General features: G+C 51.9%; 1 protein-coding gene across 1 annotated transcript in view; it reads right to left on the reverse strand.

The window, feature by feature from the left end:
* MICAL2 (microtubule associated monooxygenase, calponin and LIM domain containing 2) overlaps positions 1–19,483 on the reverse strand; it is a 259,613-nt gene that overhangs the window by 61,941 nt on the left and 178,189 nt on the right. The window contains 6 exon segments of the mRNA XM_021083313.1: positions 1,411–1,560; positions 1,563–2,760; positions 4,239–4,390; positions 9,598–9,672; positions 14,546–14,733; positions 16,416–16,596. Coding sequence (XP_020938972.1) covers positions 1,411–1,560; positions 1,563–2,760; positions 4,239–4,390; positions 9,598–9,672; positions 14,546–14,733; positions 16,416–16,596 — 1,944 coding nt within the window.

Genomic DNA, 19,483 nt, shown 5'->3' on the forward strand with positions numbered 1-19,483 from the left:
AAGGGGTAATCCCCATTGTGGCTCAGTGGGAATGAACCCAACTAGTATCCATGAGGATGCGGGTCCAATCCCTGGCCTCCCTCAGTGGGTTAAGGATCCTGTGTTGCTGTGGCTGTGGTGTAGGCCAGCAGCTATGTCTTTGATTCAGCCCCTGCCTGGGAACTTCGATAAGCTGTGGGTGGCGGCCTTAAAAAAAAAAAAGCCTAAGGTCCCCCACTGGTAGCCACATATATATAAATGTGTTTAAGCTAATAATAAAAATTATGTTTAAAAGAGACACCTTTTTTTTATTAGTAAAATAGCAACATTTAAAAAAAATATGGTACTCGGTGCAGGTGATAGTGTGGTTGAAAAGGTATTGTAATGTATATATGTAAGGATAACCTGACCCCCTTGCTGTACAGTGGGAAAAGAAAAAAAAATATATATTAAAAAAAATAAAATAAAATAAAAAAAGAAAAGGTATTCTCATCATTAGTGGTGAAATATAAACTGGTAGCTTTTCCTAGTTTTAACTGAAATTTATAACATGCAGTGTAAGAAATAACATGGCTCTATGTAGTCTTTATCCATAATTTCTCTCCTAAAAAACAATTTGTCAAAGTCAGTTAAGAATCTTAAAAAAATTCACATTTTTCAACCAATAATCCCATTTCTTGGAACGTATCCCAAAAAACATAATTCAGGAGTTCCCGTCGTGGCACAGTGGTTAATGAATCCGACTAGGAACCATGAGGTTGCGGGTTTGATCCCTGGCCTTGCTCAGTGGGTTAGGGATCCAGCGTTGCCGTGAGCTGTGGTGTAGGTTGCAGATGCGGCTCGGATCCCACGTTGCTGTGGCTCCGGCTCCGACTGGACCCCTAGCCTGGGAACCTCCATATGCCGTGGGAGTGGCCCAAGAAATGGCAAAAAAATAATAATAATAATAATAATTCAAAGGAAAGAAAAAGCTATATGCATAAAACTGTTCATTTAATACCATATATGAAATATAAATATATTCATATATATACTGTATATATTTATAAATTAAACAATAAGAATATAGCTCACTGAGTAATAACATATCCACTAGTTTGAATATTCTATAGCCATTAAATCACATTTACATAGACTGTACGGTAATTAACACTTATGATTTAAAGAGATGAAGTTTTATGTATAACAGTGAAAAATATTCATATGGACAATGGGAAAATTGTGGAATTAGGCTTGATTCTTTGTCTTTTTCAAAACTTTAATAATTTCAAATTTAATTTTTTCAGATTTTTCAAATTCAAGTTTTCCTGCTTTTGTCAGGATTTCATTTGAGAAGCAAAACAAGGTGAAAGATGCCCACTTATTAATCCAATAAGGATAACTAATTGCCCAGCCTGGACAGTAGAGTTTTGTTCAGAAAGAGCCACTTACCTGCATCTTTCTCCAGAGGAGGAGGAGGGGCGGGCTGCCCCACGCAGGTGCTACTGACAGGCTGCACCAGCTTCTCTGGGGGCTGGGCACTGTCCATGGGCAGCACTTTCCCCTTGGGGATGCTGAGAAGGTCTTGGAGGTCCTTTCTTGGTTAGACTCTTGGGAGAAACTCTCCAAAGACTTGTCTCTGAGTCTGAGGGAGGAAAAGAGCGAGGTCTTTTTCTTAGGAACCCTGGACGGATCCGGGAACGTCTCTTGCAAACTCACTTTCTCCAGGAGTGTGGGGACATCGTCCATCTTGCTGCAGGGTGGGGACACAGGCACCGGACACATCTTGGATGGCCGGTTGGTCAAACTGTGGGTGCGGAGGAGAGGATCAGGAAGGCTCGGATCCGAGGACTGGGGAGCCTTGGTCGTGGAGGTGCCCAGGGAGAAGAAGGCTGAGGCTCTGCTTGCCATGTCTCTCTTGGGGGACTGCTGGTCCCCGTCTTTACTGGAGCTGTTTTTCCGAAGGCTGAACGAGCGAGCGCGGGCGTGGGGTGGGCTGGTGGGCAGAGTCTTTGGCTCTGGCTTGGCCCAGGCCCTCTTCCCACCGTCGGAGCTGGCGAGGAGTGGCTCCAGGGACCTGCGGATGGCATTGGCTATGAGCCGCAGTGGGGACTTGGGCGGGGCCATGCTCCGCTCCCCTGGAGCCCGTTCAGCTGGAGTCCCCATCTTCTCCTGAGCCTCTCTCTGGGCCGGTGGGGTCTCTCTCACCACCCGAGGGAGCAGCAAGGGGCGGACTGATTTCAGCACACAGTCTCCTCTACCACTCTCGGTGCTCTTCTGGGAGAGCTGCATCCTGGCTTCGGGGCGCAAGCCCTCAGGGTTGGAGTCACTCCAATCCAGCAACCTGGTCTTCTGCTCCGGAGTGAGGACCAGCTTCTTTAAGCCCAACTTCTTCCCCTCTGCCAGCATGGACTCCCGCTCCTCTCCCCTCTTGGGTCCGGTACTTCGTTCTCCTGGTTCCTCTCCAGTCCCGGGAGACAGCCCTTGGTCTGGTAAGCACCTGTTCTTCCCTCCAAAGGGGTGTGGGCCTCTGTGGATGCTTCTGGTATCCCCAGGAGGGGCCTCAGATTCCTGACACCTATCAGAAGCCATCTCTGCAGGTCTGGGTGGCCCGGGGCTTGCGAGGCCATCTCCACCAGGACTCACTAGGCAGTATTCTGCCCGCTCCAGCACTTGGCCATGAGGCAGATGCAGGGAGAGTTCCATGGGTGGTCCTTGGCCTCTGGCTCGTCTCAGAAAGATGGGGGTGGAAGGACTGAAATGACCTCTGGAGACCTGCGAGTTCGGGGTGTAAACTGTCACCTGGAGGGACAGGAAGAAAGCAGCAGTGATTTAGAAATCCCTAGCATTGGATTTCGTGGTGCAGTGGAAATGAATCCGACTAGGAACCATGAGGTTGCAAGTTTGATCCCTGGCCTTGCTCATTGGGTTAAGGACGCGGCATTGCTGTGAGCTGTGGTGTAGGTTGCAGAAACGGCACAGATCTGGCATTGCTGTGGTGGCAGAGGCCAGCAGGATAGCTCCAATTCAACTCCTAGAACTGGGAACTTTCATATGCCATGGATGTGGCCCTAAAAAGACAAAAGACAAAAAAGAAAAAGAAAAAGAAAAAGAAATCCCTAGCATTAATTTATCCAAAGAAGGCACATCTCTGTCCTCTCCCTTCCTGTTTCCAGATCTCAGATACCCAAAGTCAAAAAGAATCCTGTCAAGGATAATTTTAGAGGGTCACTCTTCACTCTAAGTGGCTGCCTTGGGATCTGCTGGAATTTGAGCACCGATCAAAGGCTTTCCTCGGTCTTAGATTATTAGGTTGGTAGGAAGCCAGAGGGACGGCAAAGTCATTGACAAGCTCCTGAGCCAGTGAAAGCAAGGCTGGCCTGGCCACTGGGGGTGGCCAGGCACATAGAGAAGGACAGGTCCCCTATGGCTGGCTCAGCCATGGTTCTTATTAATGGGCACATCTCTTCCAACAACCAAGAAACCAAGGCTTCTTCCTTGAAGACCATTAAGGTAAGGAGAGACAAATACCCTTCAGGCTTGAAGCTGTGGTGGCAGAAGAGCCTTTAGGATCTTCCAGTGACCCTTTGAAACCTGACTCATGCCTCTCCCATTGAGAAAGCAGCCATTTCTAGCATGCAGGAGTTTGGGCCTTGGCAATGGAAGAGCCTGGCAGATTCTAGAGGGAGCGGCTGTGCCCTTCCAAGACCTCTGGTCATGGGACATGGGTTTCACATGGGCATGTGCTTTTCTGTCTTGGGTTTTCTACTTCCCAGAGCCTGGAACAGGGCCTGGCAGGCCACAGTGGCTGATAACTCATACTGAAGGGAAGAGCCTAATCCTACCTCTCTCAGGATGCCATTCTCTGTTCAAGGGGAGAGGTTGCTTCTAAGGTTCTCAGCTGCTACCCAAGACACCCTCAGTTCTCTGCTGGTCATCCTCCAGCTGCCAGGGCCTCAACACCCTCTGGGAGGTCCTCAGGGCAGAGCATCAGTCCTAGCAACTCCGCATCCTGCAGTCCAGCCCAGATTCCATGCCCCATAAAATCTACTGAGTGAGGGAGTGGCTGTGCCCTCGGGTGGCTGAAGAGGAGGAGGGCACACTGTCATGAAAGGGACAGGGGAAGAAGGCCTGGGGTGGACTCTCGGCAGAGCATCTCTGGCCCTGGCTTTGCACTTGGGGTGACCTAAGGATGCCAGGAATCCAGAGCTCAGTGTGGACATGGGAAGGACAGGCAGCTCACCTTCCTCACACCTGAGCAGGGCTCTGAGGGCACTTACCTGGGGTGGGGAGGAGCCATCCAGAGCATTCCTTGAGACATCGGCTGAAGAAGAAGATGGCAGGGAAGGTGAAGGAGAAGATGAGGAAGGAGAAAGAGAAGACGCTTCCTTTGGAGGCGACATAATTCTTTCATTGTTCGCTGGTGTCAAGCCTACGGAGGAAAGACCATGCTTTCCATTACAGACTTGTGGTTTCCTTATCTTAACCATGAGAAGAGGAGGTTTGCAGTGAAGCCTCTCTATAAACAGGGTCAGAGGCAGGAAGATGCTGGAGGTGGGAATCAGAGGCCCTGGGGCCCACTGCTTGGGACTTAGAAGAACAGGTATAGGAGTGGCAGGATCCTGTGGGGGAAGAAGATCCCAGAACAAAAACACCAAGAACCACTGTATCTCCCATGTAGGTGAGAATGTTCCCAAGAGACGGAACAGGGTGTTTCTCGGAATGGAATCTACCTCTAACGTTTGCCCTAAAGCCACTGCGGTGGGTGCTGGGGCTGTGTGACATCACTTAGTCAAGACACCATCTGAGGCCTCTTCCCATGGATGCTGGACCCCTGGCTGTGGGCACGGATAGGACAGGAGGCCACTGCTAAGGACATGGGCTCTTCCTTCTCACATGTGAGCCAGGGGGCTCTCGGGCAAGCTGGGTAGTTGGAGATTGCACACGAACACAAGGGAGGGAGGTTCTTATGGGCATCAAGTCATTCGAAGCATATGGAGTGGGGTCCGTGCCAAGGTCCTGCTGGTTAGGAAGCAAACGAGGTGCCGTGTGTGTGCTGAGATTGACATGAGAAAGGAGGGTGACCAGGGCTGAGGATGAGCCTCGTTCTGAACCGTGGGAGCTGAAATCCATTAGAGTTACTGCAGAATTCTGATCAGTATAAGATTGCCTATAAGATCAGTCTCATTCCCTCTCTCTCGTGAGTGCACGAGCACGCGTGTGCACACCCAGATACACACACACACACACACACACACACACACGTGCAAACAGTAACCAGGTGACCTTAAACCTAAACTCTTGAGCATCTTGTTTCCCTATTGGACCATTTCAACAACTGGTTCTCAGAGGGACTCAGAAAATGCCATGTTCACTTTCAGATGTGCCCACTCGGTGTCTGACCCTTCAGCCCAGCCAGCTCACCTGTGAGCCCTTCTGGCACATAAAGGCTGTTCCCCAGGGACCCTCCCCCTGCTTCAAGGGCCACTGCCTCTAACTACCCCCTCCTGTTGGACTCCCCACTTCTGTCTGTTCAGCTGACCCCTTTCTGGTTCCCTCTGAGGGGCCCAGCCTGCAGACTTCAGCTGGCTTCTTTTGTTTGTTTGTTTGTCTTTTGCCTTTTCAGGGCTGAACCCATGGCACATGGAGGCTCCCAGGCTAGGGGTCTTGCTGGAGCTGTTGCCGCCGGCCTATGCCACAGCCACAGCAACACCAGATCTGAGCCGGGTCTGCTACCTATACCACAGCTCACGGCAGCGCTGGATCCTTAACCCACTGAGTGAGGCCAGGGATCAAACCCGCAACATCATGGTTCCTAGTTGGATTCGTTTCCTCTGTGCCACAACAGGAATGCCCCAGCTGGCTTCTTAACATTAGCCCCTGGCCTGTTTCTCCAAAGCTTTGGCTGACATGCTCTTCTTCTGGGATGCAGTGAAGCCAAACTCAAACCTCACCCCCAGAAGAGTTCCTTCCAACCCGTTGGCAGGGGAGCTACTGGGGTGGGGGGTGGGGGGAGGGTTGCCTGCAGGCCCGCTTTCCTCATACAAATGCATGTCAGAGCGTGCACCCATCCTGGGCTCTGAAAAACTGGCCACACACACAGTCAGAAAGCTGCCCAAGAGAGATGCTTCAGGATGCTTGTGGGGGGTGGGAGGGGGAGACAGGTAACTCAGGGAAACAGATCTGAGGGAGGCAGGAAGGGGCTGCTGGGGACAAAGGCCCCTGACTGCCAAGAGCTGAAACGGGGCAGACGACTGGCCTGGCTGGCCTGCCTATCACCCGAACTCCCTGTCTCAGCCCACAATCAGATGCTTCGAGCCTAAAAAGGCAAGAGTTGTGAGTCAGTCATTGCCTTGCTTCCTGTCCTCGGTTTGCTGAATTCCTGCCAAATTCCTTCTCCTCCTCTTCCTCGCCCCCTCGTTCTCCCCTCTGCCACCTCCCGAATCAAACTTCTGACCTTGTGCCAAAGGCCCCTCAGCTCCACAGACTGCCCCCCGCCACCCCCGTTCCCCCAGGAGCAATCCAGGAACCTTCCCACACGGAGCCCAGACACCTTGGGAACCAAGCCGACAGGAAAGCCTTGGGGTTCTCAAGGTCATGACCTAGGAGCTGCCCCCTCTCTTCTTTGCCTAAGCTCCACCCCTACCCAGTGAGTGGGTCTCTCTCCACACGTGATCCTCACACACTGTCTTCAGGATAGAACTTGGGGCAGGGTTGAGGTGCTGCAGGAAACAAAATGCCTGCCATTCGAGCCACTGCCTGGGATGTGGGGAGGGTCTGGGACGGGAAGATGAGGCCAGAGCCCAGCTGAGAGGTGGTGGGAAGATCCCACCCACCGAGGCCTTTGGGGTCCCTCGGAGGATGGTATAGGGGAGCCTCGAACCCCACCCCCTCCACACCCACCCAGTGGCCTGACACTGAGCAAGTCACAGGCCCCTTGCTTCCACATCTGAAAAAATAGGGAGCCTGGTGCTATTTTGTGGGGTGGCTGAGGAAATAAAGTGGGATAAAAAGAGGAGCCCAGTGCCAAGCACAAGGTCAATGTCACATGCTAGCTCAATATTAACTCCACCTGGTTCCCTTTCTCCCATGCACACACATGGGTCCAATAAAGGCATTGCTGAACCACTGACCTGTTCCAGGGGGGCTGCACACACCCCCACCAGGACTTGTCTAATTCAGGGTCCTGAGGCTTCTTTCTCACTCACCAACTCAAGTGCTTTTGGCCAGCTCTTCCTTGTTTCCCTTGAAACCTCAGCATGGTCCAGCCAGGGTGGCCCTATCCTCTGCAGGGGACTCAGTCGTGGGTGCCACTGGCCCTTCCAGGCCCCTCGTGCAAAGGGGGTTGATGAGGAGACCAGAGCCCCACCACCCCTGTCCGCTGCCTCTTCTCTGGGCCCTCTGGCAATGGAGACCTTTCCCCTTGCCCCTGGAGGTCATTCTGGTGAGCATGGTCAGCTGGTGAGAGTGCTAAGGGCAGGCATGCAACCCCCTCCGTCCTCCTACCTGGGGCTGGGGCCAGAGCTGGGCTGAACCAGGCAGCAAAGGGATAGTACCCCAAGTTCTGCTCCTTCCGCCTTGCCTACTGGGCTTCCTTTTGGGCAAAATGAAGATGACCTAAAAGATGGCTCTGGAGATTTTCACAAAGACTCGGATTCCAGGGTGCAGCTTCCCAGAATGTGGCGTTTAGGGGACGCGCATTTCCTCCCGAAGTCTTGGAGCGCCCTCTAGGGGCGACAGCCTGCACCCAGGTTCTCTTGGCGGCCCCCCTCCGTTTGACTCAGTTCAGCTAGCGTGGTCCCTGGTGCTTTAATGAGTTCCTTCATTCCTTCGTTCGTTCATTCATTCATTCATTCATTCATTCTACAAGCAAGGACTGGGTGCCTCCTCCATGCTAGGCACTAAGCCAATAGAAATGATTCAAACTCAAGGCCTGCGTTCAAACCAACTTTTACATACACTTGAGAACCAACACCTGACCCTCCCGGGATAACTAAAGACAGAGCTGAGAAACCCTGCTGCTGGTTAGCAGTCCCCTCCCTCCTGTTCCTCCTCCAGCAACCCCCCCCACCAGGCTCCCTGCTCTCCCCCCAGACGAGGCACTTCTCGAGGGTGAGGCTGGGCCTCTCTCACGAGTGGTGCTCAAGTTGGCTGGAAGCGTTAGGTGGAATCTCTGCTTCCAAACAGACCCACCCATAGAAGCAGAATTCCTGTGACTGGGGAGGGGTTGAGGTGGGAGAGTAAACGAGAGAGCATGTGGAAAAGGCCTGGCCCAGGCCTCCAGCAAACATGAATTCTTTCCTTCCTCTCGCCCTCATCGCTGGGGACTACAAGATGGTTCAAGAGTCACTTTAGGCTGTCCCCAGGTGGAGGGCCTGCCCAGGGGTGCAGTTCTGGTCCAGTTCTAGAAGTGCCCTTCTTCCTGCCTGGCCCGAGTGAGAGGAGGCTGCAGGTCTGGAGGTTTCAGGGCGGCGGGCGGGGAGGGGGTGGATGACTCACTGGCCAGGAATCAGCCTTGACTCAGAAGGAAGGAATCACGTTAAGTGGCAGGTTATTCCTATCCCAACGTTTCTTTTAAACAAATTTGTGTCTACGCCAGGGCTTTCCTGGGTCCACCTCTCCTACAGCAAGTCCGAGAGGGACTGTGGGGGCAGGAGGAAGTGGAAGGCAGGGATGGATTTGGAATCAGATGAAGAGGCCCTGCCACTCTTTCAGGACAGGAGAGGGAACACCTGCTGTGTAAATGGGGCAGAATCTTTAGGATGCTGCACGACTGTGCCCCCTAGTGGGAGCCTGCTGCTTTAGTCCCCTCCCAGCCCTGGTCTTCACCCATGGGCCCTTCCTGGGGGATGTAGGATTTGGGACCACAGCCTGCTCAGAAAAGGGAACAGGACAGTGTGTATTTGCATGTATGTGTGTGTGTATGTGTGTGTGTATTCCTTCATTGCTTTCCCCGCTACTGCACTACTGCCTGAGATTAAGCTGATGCCCCCAGGCCAACTCCAGTGTATTGAATCAAACCATATAGACCCTTAGGAGTTCCTTCGTGGCTCCGTGGTTAATGAATCCGACTAGGAACTATGAGGTTGGGGTTCGATCCCTGGCCTTGCTCAGTGGGTTAAGGATCCAGCATTGCCGTGAGCTGTGGTGTAGGTCACAGACGCAGCTCGGATCCAGTGTTGCTTGGCTGTGGCGTAGGACGGCAGCTATGGCTCTGATTCAACCCCTAGCCTGGGAACCTCCATATGTTTCGGGTGCGGCCCTAAAAGGACAAAAGACAAAAACAAAAACAAAACAAAAGCAAAAAACCCATACAGACCCTCATTTTCCTCAACTGTGGTTCAAGAAGCTTGGGGCCAGTGATTGCTAGGGTCCTTTTCAAGTGCAATTGCAGAGTTTGAAGGGAGCTGAAGGGTAACAGAAGGGTAACAGAAGGGAGCAAATCCCTTGGAAAAATGAGTCCTCTAGTGAGCAGTGGAAATAGAATCAAACCTATATTTCTTTCCTTGCTCCTCACATCCAGGAGGCCAGTTCAGAAAGGGCATGTGAAGAGTGAGAACAGCTGCCCCTGAGAAGTCATCACATAATTCCTGCCTCCCCACCACGCCCCCCCCAACCCCCAGAGAGCGCATGACTCACTGGACTGGAATTTTCTTCTCCCACTCTGGTATTTGCTGGGAGTTGGAGACTGGAAGCTATTGGCCCGCTGCAGAGCTGTGGTGGGAAGAAGAAAAGGGGGAGGGGAGATGGGGAGGGAGGAAACATCAGTTACAGAGGTAGAATACTTTTCATGGCCCATTTACAGAAAGCTAATAGACTAAAGGTCCCTAAAGCTCATAAATGACCAAGCTCCTTTCTTTGCTCCGACCACACCTGTCCTTGTAACACACATCTCCAACCTTTCATGCATTCATTCATCAGCTATTTACGGAGGCCCTGCTATGGGACAGGTCCTGCCCTCTTTCAGAAAATAGCTCAAACTATAAGCCATCCTTCTAATTTACCTGTCATAAAGAAGCATGTGTTCAGACACACTCATGAGCACACATGTACACGTATGCGCCCATATACACACATGCAGATGGAACATGTTTGCTTTTAGCAGAGCAATTCTTCAAAGCTGCCATCTCATGGCAACGACCCATCTATGAACCAGAGCTGCTCCCACTGAAGCCTGGAAGCTGCAGAATGTGCCACTCTCTTTCTTTCTTTCTTTCTTTCTTTTTTTTTTTTTTTTTCTGTCTTTTGTCTTTTCAGGGCCGCACTGGTGGCATATGGAGATTCCCAGGCTAGGGGTCGAATTGGAGCTGTACCCGCCAGCCTATACCACAGCCACAGCAACATGAGATCCGAGCTGTGTCTGCGACCTACACCACAGCTTATGGCAATGCTGGATCCTTAACCCACTGATTGAGGCCAGGGATTGAACCCACAACCACATGGCTCCTAGTCATGATTCGTTAACCACTGAGCCACAACGGGACCTCCTGCCACTCTCTTTCCACCTTTTCCCCGAGCTCCGCAAAGCCTTTGGGAACCACCTTTAACTGACAATCCATCAACAATCCCTGGACAATCCATTGCCATGACCCCTCCTCTTGGCCTCTTCCCAATGGAAACACGTTTGTAAGATGCCATGGGCTGTATTCCGAAGACCGCCCCCCACCCAGCTGGGCCTTGAGAATCAGCTGAGCAAAATGAACATTACAGGCAGAAGGAAAGGGACTTGGCCACTTGGGGCCTGAGAGTGGGCAGTGGGATGCAAATGTACCTTCCCACGCTGCATGCTCAGATTTGGCCTCAGGCTCTGGGTCTCTGCCTTGGTTCCGTCACAGCTGGACAGAGAGCTGTGGGCGGGGCCCAGCTGAGTGGCTCCCACACACGAGTGGGATGAAAGCCCAGGGGACCAGTGTGGGCGTGGGAGCGTGGGGGTGGGGAAGGTTTAAACACGAGCCTCTCTTGGGAGTTCCCATTGTTGTACAGTGGTTAACGAATCCGACTAGGAACCATGAGGTTGTGGGTTCGATCCCTGGCCTTGCTCAGCAGGTTAAGGATCCAGCGTTGGCGTGAGCTGTGGTGTAGGATGCAGACGAGGCTCGGATTCTGCGTTGCTGTGGCTCTGGTGTAGGCCAGCAGCAACAGCTCCGATTAGACCCCTAGCCTGGGAACCTCCACATGCCGTGGGTGTGGCCCTCAAAAAGCCAAAAAAAGCCAAAAAAAAAAAAAAGCAAATAAACACGGGCCTCTCTGAATCCAGGCCCAGCTGGCCAGCCCTCCCTCTCCCTATGGAAAGTCCTGGCTTCCACTCCCTGCCAGTGCTCAGAGCTGGGTGTCAGTTCTTACCAGCCAGGCTATGGAGCGCAGCTGTCAACCACCACCTGAGGGCTTCCTTTCCTTAAGAGGAGATCTTTCGGCTCTGGTGCCTTAGCTCTTTGCCCCCACCCCACCTTTTTTGGTCTTTTTAGGGCCACACTCACAGGAGATGGAGGTTCCCAGGCCAGGGGTCGAATTGGAGCTGTAGCTGCTGGCCTACTCCACAGCCACAGCAACGCCAGATCTGAGCCACGTCTGCGACCTACACCACAGCTCATGGCAACACCGGATCCTTAACCCACTGAGCGAAGCCAGGGATTGAACCTGCATCCTCATGGATATACTAGTCAGATTGTTTCTGTTGAGCCACGATGGGAATTCCCCACCCCCTAGGGCTGCTTTCATAACCAAGCCCAAGGCTTTGAGGGGGAGCCTTGGGGACGGGTCAGGGTGCCCTTTCCCCGTGTCCTTGTTATGGGATGAACAGCCTGCCTACACTGCAGGGCCGCTTCCCTCTGCCAAGTGCAGGTCAGGGATTTCCCAGGCCAGATGTTTAAGGAGCAAGAGGGCCCCAAGGCCAGCTGCTTCCTGTGGACCAGAATTAACCTATTAATCACCTAATGAAGAAAGCCCTCAAGAAACACGGGGGAGGGTTGAAAGCTCTTGTGGCTTCTCCTTGGCTCTTCACTTTTGGAATGGGACTTAGAAATGGTTAACAGTCACGAGAGCCTTTCTATCACTGGTGTTCATGGGACATCTGTGCACACATTTTACCACAATAGGGACAATGAGGGGGAAGTAATGACCTGATCCAGTAATTCTGAGCAGAGTAAAGCAGGGCTCTTCTTTTCAGTTTATATGCATATACACTTTTTTTTTTTCTTTTTTTCTTTTTAGGGCTGCACTCAGGCATATGGAGATTCCCAGGCTTGGGTGGGGGTGGGGGACAGAATTGGAACTGTAGCTGCCAGCCTACACCACAGCAACACAGGATCCTTAACCCACTGAGCAAAGCCAGGGATCGAACCCAAAACCTCATGGTTACCAGTTGGATTTGTTTCCACTGTGCCACAAGGGAACTCCTGGTTTATATTTTATTTATAGTTATTTTATTTGTTTATGTTTAAGGGAGTGCTTCTGGACATCTTTGTGTATGACCTACTGGGAGTGGTAGAGTGAAGAGAATAAGTACTGTGCCTTAGAGTACTGATGACAACATTTTATGTCACAAACTAAGAGTCAGTATCCTCCATAGGACACTGGACTGTCTTGTTCTCCTATTATTGCCAGAATAAAAAAGCATAAATAACATTTTTTCTAAATCAGAATAATCCAGGGGCAGAGTTCCCTCCTACAGTAACTGGTTTATGTCCAAGAACCCAATGCACCAGATTGAGGTGTTTTTTTTTTTTTTTTTTTTTTTTTTTTTTTTGCTTTTTAGGGCCATACTTGCAGTATATGGAGGTTCTCAGAGTAAGAATCGAATTGGAGCTACAGCTGCCGGCCTACACCACAGCCACAGCAACAAAGGATCCAAGCCGTGTCTGCAACCTACGCCACAACTCATGGCAAAGCCAAATCCTTAACCCACTGAACAAGGCCAGGGATCAAACCTGCAACCTCATGGATCTTAGTCGGGTTCATTAACCACTGAGCCATGAAGGGAACTTCCTCATTGAGTTGTTCAGGTGTGCATATGACAACTAATTCATCCAGGCAAGCCTCTCAGAAGCGGCTCTTCTGTGATCCCAAAGTGCAGGATATGGCCCTCCTGCACCGAGGGCACTGCCATTGGTGTAGATGCTGGGCTGCACCCTAGACCCATGGCATCTGAATCTCTGAAAGAGGCATAGCATGTACCCAGACTCTATCCCCTGCATGTGCTAAGCTTCTACATGCCTCTCTGGGCGGCACCACACATGGTACTTAGCAAATGTGTTTTGATGACAATTTGTCCCTTTTTCCCTCGTGTGGGAGGGTATATCCAGAGTTTCCAGGATTCTGGCCCCACCCCTGGCCTTCCTGTGAAACCATCACTAGGGAGAAAGAACATCTCTAGGTTCAGGTGGAAGTTGTGCTCTTGGCCACCAGAGGGCAGCACAGGACAAGTAGTGTTCTGGCTCTGCCAGGGTCACTAAGGCCATTAGTCCTGATGGTGGCAAGTTTCTGTTGGCCTTTTCTTTCCACTCAGAGATTACTAGTTGCTCTTGACTAAATCAAAACACTCAATTCAAGGCCACCATTACTAAAACAAACTGGAATACTAAAGACAACTACTTAGGGTGTGGATCTCCTAGCCTCAGGCCATGTCGTTTACTAAGCTGTGAGTCCTTGGGAAAATACTCAGTCCATTTGCTCACCTGCAAAATGGGCTTCATGCTACTCACCTCACAGGGTGGTCCTAAGTATGAAATGAGGCCACGCATGGCGATGGCCCTGGCCAGTAGAAATACTTAGTGCACTGCAATCAGTGTATTCCACAAGCCTCAAGCACTGGCAGTGGCTCTGTGCTGCCCTCTGGTGGACCCAGGGAAACTGTGCAGCCCAGGGCTGCATGAGGTCCAACAGGCCCTGAGCCCACCTCCCTTCCTCCGTGGGCCATGGAATGCTACAGGGGACCCTCAGAAAATATTTGCAGAGGAGATCGATCCAGACAGGAGGATCCTGGGCCCCCCTTATCTCTGTTTGTGACACACAACAGCCAGGCAGGCCCTTTCACCACTATCCCGCTTGAGATTCCAAAGATACTCAAGGAGAGGGTAGGCTGGGCCTGGATCTAGTCCCCTCACCCCCACTTGTTTTTTGTTTTTTGCTTTTTTTTTGCTTTTTAGGGTCACACCTGTGGCATATGGAGGTTCCCAGGCTAGGGGTCCAATTGGAGCTACAGCTGCCAGACACAGCCACAGCCACAGCCACAGCCATAGCCACAGCAATAGCAACAATCAGATCCAAGCTGTGTCTGTGACCTGCACCACAGCTCATGCTATTGCCAGATCCTTAACCCACTGAGTGAAGCCAGGGATTGGACCTGCAACCTCATGGTTCCTAGTCAGATTCGTTTCCACTGCACCACGATGGGAACTTCCCCTGACCTCCACTTGTACCCCAGCCTCCCAAGGTCTCAGCTCTACTGCCTCTGAGCCTGAGGGCCAGGCCTACTGTCACCTGGTTCTCCACAAGGTCCTCCCAGAGGGTCTCTATTGTACCCCACCCCTGCTCCAATGTCCCAGGAACAAGCAAGCCTGTTTCTCACCCAGGCAGGCTCTCTGCTCACCTTGCCCAGCTTCAGGTTCCTCAGGCCCTTGTGCAGAGATTGTCTGGGTCAGGGTCTCCCTCAGGGAGCTGTGCCGGGTGAGGGGCTTTGGGAGGGGTGGGGGTTGGGGTTCCAGCTGTTGGGGTCTTTTGTCAGAGGGTTCTGCCCTGGAGGCCTCCCTGCCACTATGGTTGAACTCTGTGTCAGAGCTGGAAGGGAAGAAGACAGCAGGTGAGCAAGGAGGCCTATAACCCCACCCCACATTGTGCCCCACCCATCCCTGCCCCCAGACCAAGGGGTTCCCGGGCAAGGGGCTTGAGTGAAACACCTGTGTGCCTGGCACCAGCCTCTGGCTTTGTTATGGGCTGAACTGTGTCCCCCAGATTCATGTGACCCCCTGGTACCTTGGAATGTGACTGCTTTCAGAGACAGGGTCTTTAAAGATGCAATCAAGTTAAAATGAGGTCATTAGGGTGGGCTCTAATCCAATCTGACTGGTCACCTTACAATTTTCCTTACAAGGAAATTTAGACACATCGACTCATGGAAGAAAAATGCCATGTGAACAAGAAGACGGGCCGTCTACATCCAAGGAGAGGGGCCTGGAACAGATCCTTCCCTCATGGTCATCAGAAGGAACCAACCCTGCCGACACCTGGGTCTGGGGCTTCCAGAACTGTGAGAAAATCAACCTGTGTTGTTTAAGCCACCAGTCTGTGGTGCCTCCCAGCAGCCCTAGCACAGGAAGGCAGGCAAGTTCTGATCGGAGCAGGTGAAAACAGCCCAGCACGTGTACAATGAAGTCCTTGTGAGAAGGCTGGTCCTCTCTCCTTCACCCATCCCCGAGCAGGACTCCTAAGCTCTTGGGGGTAAAATGAGCCAGTCCCTTGGACCTGGGCCTCAAACATCAGTTATTTAAATGCTGCAGCCCCCACATGGCAGATGGGGGAATAGAAGAGACTACTGGGGTGGGAGGTGGTATTTAACCAGGTCTGCAATAACCATCAGGAATTCAGTTGTTGGGGAAAGAAGGGGCGTGTCCTAGGCAGTGGGGGCAGCACAGCTCGGTCCCGAGGTGGGGATGCTCGAGGGTGGTCCAACAGCCTCTGAGCCCACCTCTCTTCCTTTGTGGGCCATGGAATGCTATAGGGGCTCCTCAGAAAATATTCACAGAGGAGACTGCTCCAGACAAGAGCCCCCCCCCCATCTTGGGCCCCCTTGTCTCTGCTTGTGACACACAACACATTGGCTAGTGACATTTACAGGACTATATATATTTTTCCTTCCCTCTCTCTCTCCTCCCTCCCTCCCTCTCTCTCTCCAGCAGGCTTCTTTGTTTTAGGGCGCTGTCCCTCATCCATCTATGGGCTTTGGTGGACCGTCTATCCATCAGCCTGCCCAAACCTGCCAGTCACAACAGCATCCCAGTCCTATTCACCGATTAGCCCCAGAGTGGGCATGGAATATGAACAGTATCAATCAGAAGTCTACCTGGATATCTTGTCATATGAACATGAATTTATGGATGTGGGTCAAGGCCCTCAGCCACCAAGAGTCCCCCACCTGGCCCTTCTGGGGTGGCTGTAAATCTGAGAGGCAGCAAGAGAGAACAGCAGTTTGAGTCTCTAGCCCCAACCTTGCCTGAAGTGAGGACTACCCATGGACTTGCCAGGCAGATGAACCAAGGCATTTGCTTGTCTGCTTTGTTTTATACCCTTGATGTAGGAATTCTTTGCTCCTGACAATTCCCTATGGATGGTCCCATTCTACAGCTGAGGAAATGGAGGCACAGAGAGGTCACACTGCAGGGGAGAGGAGAGAAGACCAGCTCCCGAGGGCTGTCCCCTTGCCCAGGCTGTCCTGTCCTCATCCTGCCACAGTGGGCGCATACCTGCTGTCATCGCTGGTGACTAAGACACGCACAGCCAGCACGTCCTGCCCGACCACGTCCTCCCCAGGGCCGATCCTCACCGAAGTCCACTCAGAAGGCAGGGGAGAGGCAGCTCCACCTGCCACGTTCCCAGGCTCGGGCTCCGGGACGCTCTTGGGCTTCTTGGGGGAGGTTGGCTCATCTGTTGAGAGGAGAAGAGGGTCTAGAGAGACGGTGGGAGTGAACAGCCCTGCAGGGTGCCTGCTCCTCCAGAGGCATGGGGATGCTCATCCTTCATGCGGTCGCTGGATCCCCACCACTCAGCCCCCCAGACACCCCAGCCTTCAGAGCACACGTCTTGAATGAGGGACACGAATGCATACACCATCCCATTTAATTGTAAAGGAGGGTCTGAAGTGTCCAGAGGATCTGTTGCCAAAACCACAATGCCAACGTGTGGCTAAACCCAGCGGTAACGTCCCACTTCTCCTCTGACTTGGCACACAGCAGCCTCTGACCCAGCTGATCACTTCCCTCTCTTTGCTCAGCTTTCGGGGATGGCACAGCCTGGCTCCTGCGCCTGCCAACCCCATGGCTGTCTCCTCTCTTTGTTTCTTTTTTTTTTTTTTTTTTTTTTGTCTTTTTGCCATTTCTTGGGCTGCTGCTGAGGCATATGGAGGTTCCCAGGCTAGGGGTCGAATCGGAGCTGTAGCCACCAGCCTACACCAGAGCCACAGCAACGCGTGATCCGAGCCGCGTCTGTGACCTACACCACAGCTCATGGCAACGCCGGATCGTTAACCCACTGAGCAAGGCCAGGGATCAAGCCCTCAACCTCATGGTTTCTAGTCGGATTCGTTAATCACTGTGCCACGACGGGAACTCCCTGTTTCTTTCATTGGTTCTCACTCCCCACCTTGACCTCTCCACCCTGGAGGATCCCAGGGCTCAGTCTTGGAACCCCTTCTCTTCTCACCTACACTGTGTCCTTGACGATTGCATCTGGTCTCAGCTTTAAATCACCCTGGACAACGACACATATATGTCTCGAGCTTGGAGGTTCCCCTGAACTTTTTTTTTTTGCTTTTTAGGGCTGCACCTGCAGCATATGGAGGTGCCCAGGCTAGGGGTCCAGTCGGGGCTGTAGCTGCCAGCCTATGCCAGGGCCACAGCAACACAGGATCCGAGCCACATCTGCAACCTACACCACAGCTCACGGCAACACTGGATCCTTAGCCCGCTGAGCAAGGCCAGGGATCGAACCCACAACCTCATGGTTCCTAATCAGATTCGTTAACCACTGAGTCACGACGGGAACTCCTCTTTATTTTTATTTCTAGCACATGGCACCTTCTAATAAACTATACAATTTCATCACATTTTTTTTTTATTATCTCTCCCCCATACCTAGAACATAAGCAGTGAGTTTTGCCTATTTTGTGTCTTGCTAGAATGGTGCCTGGGGAAGAGCGGATGCTCCATAAATACCTGTTTAAGGAACCAACAGGTGAACAGATGAGGACATAAGGCAGCTGGAGCCCCTGTGCCCTCTTAGCCACTAACCAGTCGGGTGAGCCCCTCTCTGATCACAGCGAGCAGGTATCCTTTCTCCTCTCAAGGCTGCCACCTCATGAACTTGGCTCCCCCAACAACCTCCTCACAAACGTCACCTCTTCCCTGTGTCATTAACATCTTTGTCTACTGGAGTTTTTCCATCAGGGTTTACATGTGCTGAAGACCCTCCCATGGAAAGAAAAGCATTTTTTGTTGTTGTTGTTTTGCTTTTTAAGGCAGCACCTGCATGCGGCATATGGAGGTTCCTAGGCTAGCGGTCAAATTGGAGCTACAGCTGCCAGTCTACACCACAGCCACAGCAACGCAGGATCCGAACCATGTCTGTGACCGACACCACAGCTCATGGCAACACTGGATCCTTCACCCACGGAGCGAAGCCAGGGATCAAACCCGCATCCTCATGGATACTAGTCAAGTTCATTACCGCTGAGCCACAAGGGGAACCCCCCAAAGATAAACATTTTTCCTCTCTGAGCCTTCCAGGCCCCCAGCCAAGTGTTCTTCCTCTTCCTGGACAATCTTCTACACGCACTTTCTCTGCTTCTCCATCTCCCCTCACTCACCCCTCAATCACCTATAATCCTGCCTTGGTCTCCATGACTCAAAGTGCCCCTGACAAAGTCCCGGCAGCCTCCTTCTCGCTAAGTCCATTTTGCAAGGCCTTGGGGTCCCCCTGCAGCCCTTGCCCCAGACCCTGCCCTGCTCCCAAGGATGTTCTCCCTGCCTGGCTGGCTGCTCCATCTCAGCCATCTGGTCTGCTTGCCAACCCTTAAAGGCTGGTTTCCTCATGCTTCCACCGGGCCTCTCTCATTTTTTCACCTCACACGTTCTTCTTGGAAGATGTTAGCTACTCCTTAAACAGTATTTACCCCCTGTGATGATAACGCAAAACGTTGTGTTGCTTGTGGCAATGCCTCCCATTTAAAAATATGGTATGGGTCCAACAAAAACATATCTACAGGCAGATGCAGCTGGGGGTGGGGTGCCGGTTTGCAAGTCCAAGTGCAGTGTTTGTCTATGAAGACATGTATGCACCCTTCTGCACTGGTGTGGCTATGGATGAATGGGGGGGCTTTGGGAATAGATTTATAATTGGATGCTTGAGTAAGTAGCAAAAATAATAGCAGGAGCTAACTTTTATTGAGTATTCTTATCAAAGAGTGTTGACGCGTTCATTGTGTGATACATCTATTCAGTTCCACACAACCTTCTAAGAAGAGCAATATTATCCCCATTTTGCGACTGAGAAAACAGGTGCACAGAGGTAAAGACACCAGTACTCCGTCACATATTTTATCAGAGGATGGGGACCTGTCTGGATGTCTATGAGCAGAACAAACCACAACTGGATGCCTACACACGTGACCACTATTCCGGGAGTTTGGAGGGGGCTATGTCCCCACTTCTATCCCTCCCTGTAACAGTTTTGTGGTTTGTCCTGTGACCTTGAAGTCCTTCCCACTGGAGTAGGGAGGGTGAGCGTCCCTGCCCAGCTGATGCAAGGTTTGGCCGTG

Source organism: Sus scrofa, chromosome 2 (assembly GCF_000003025.6).
Source record: "Sus scrofa isolate TJ Tabasco breed Duroc chromosome 2, Sscrofa11.1, whole genome shotgun sequence".
Taxonomy (NCBI): Eukaryota; Metazoa; Chordata; class Mammalia; order Artiodactyla; family Suidae; genus Sus; species Sus scrofa.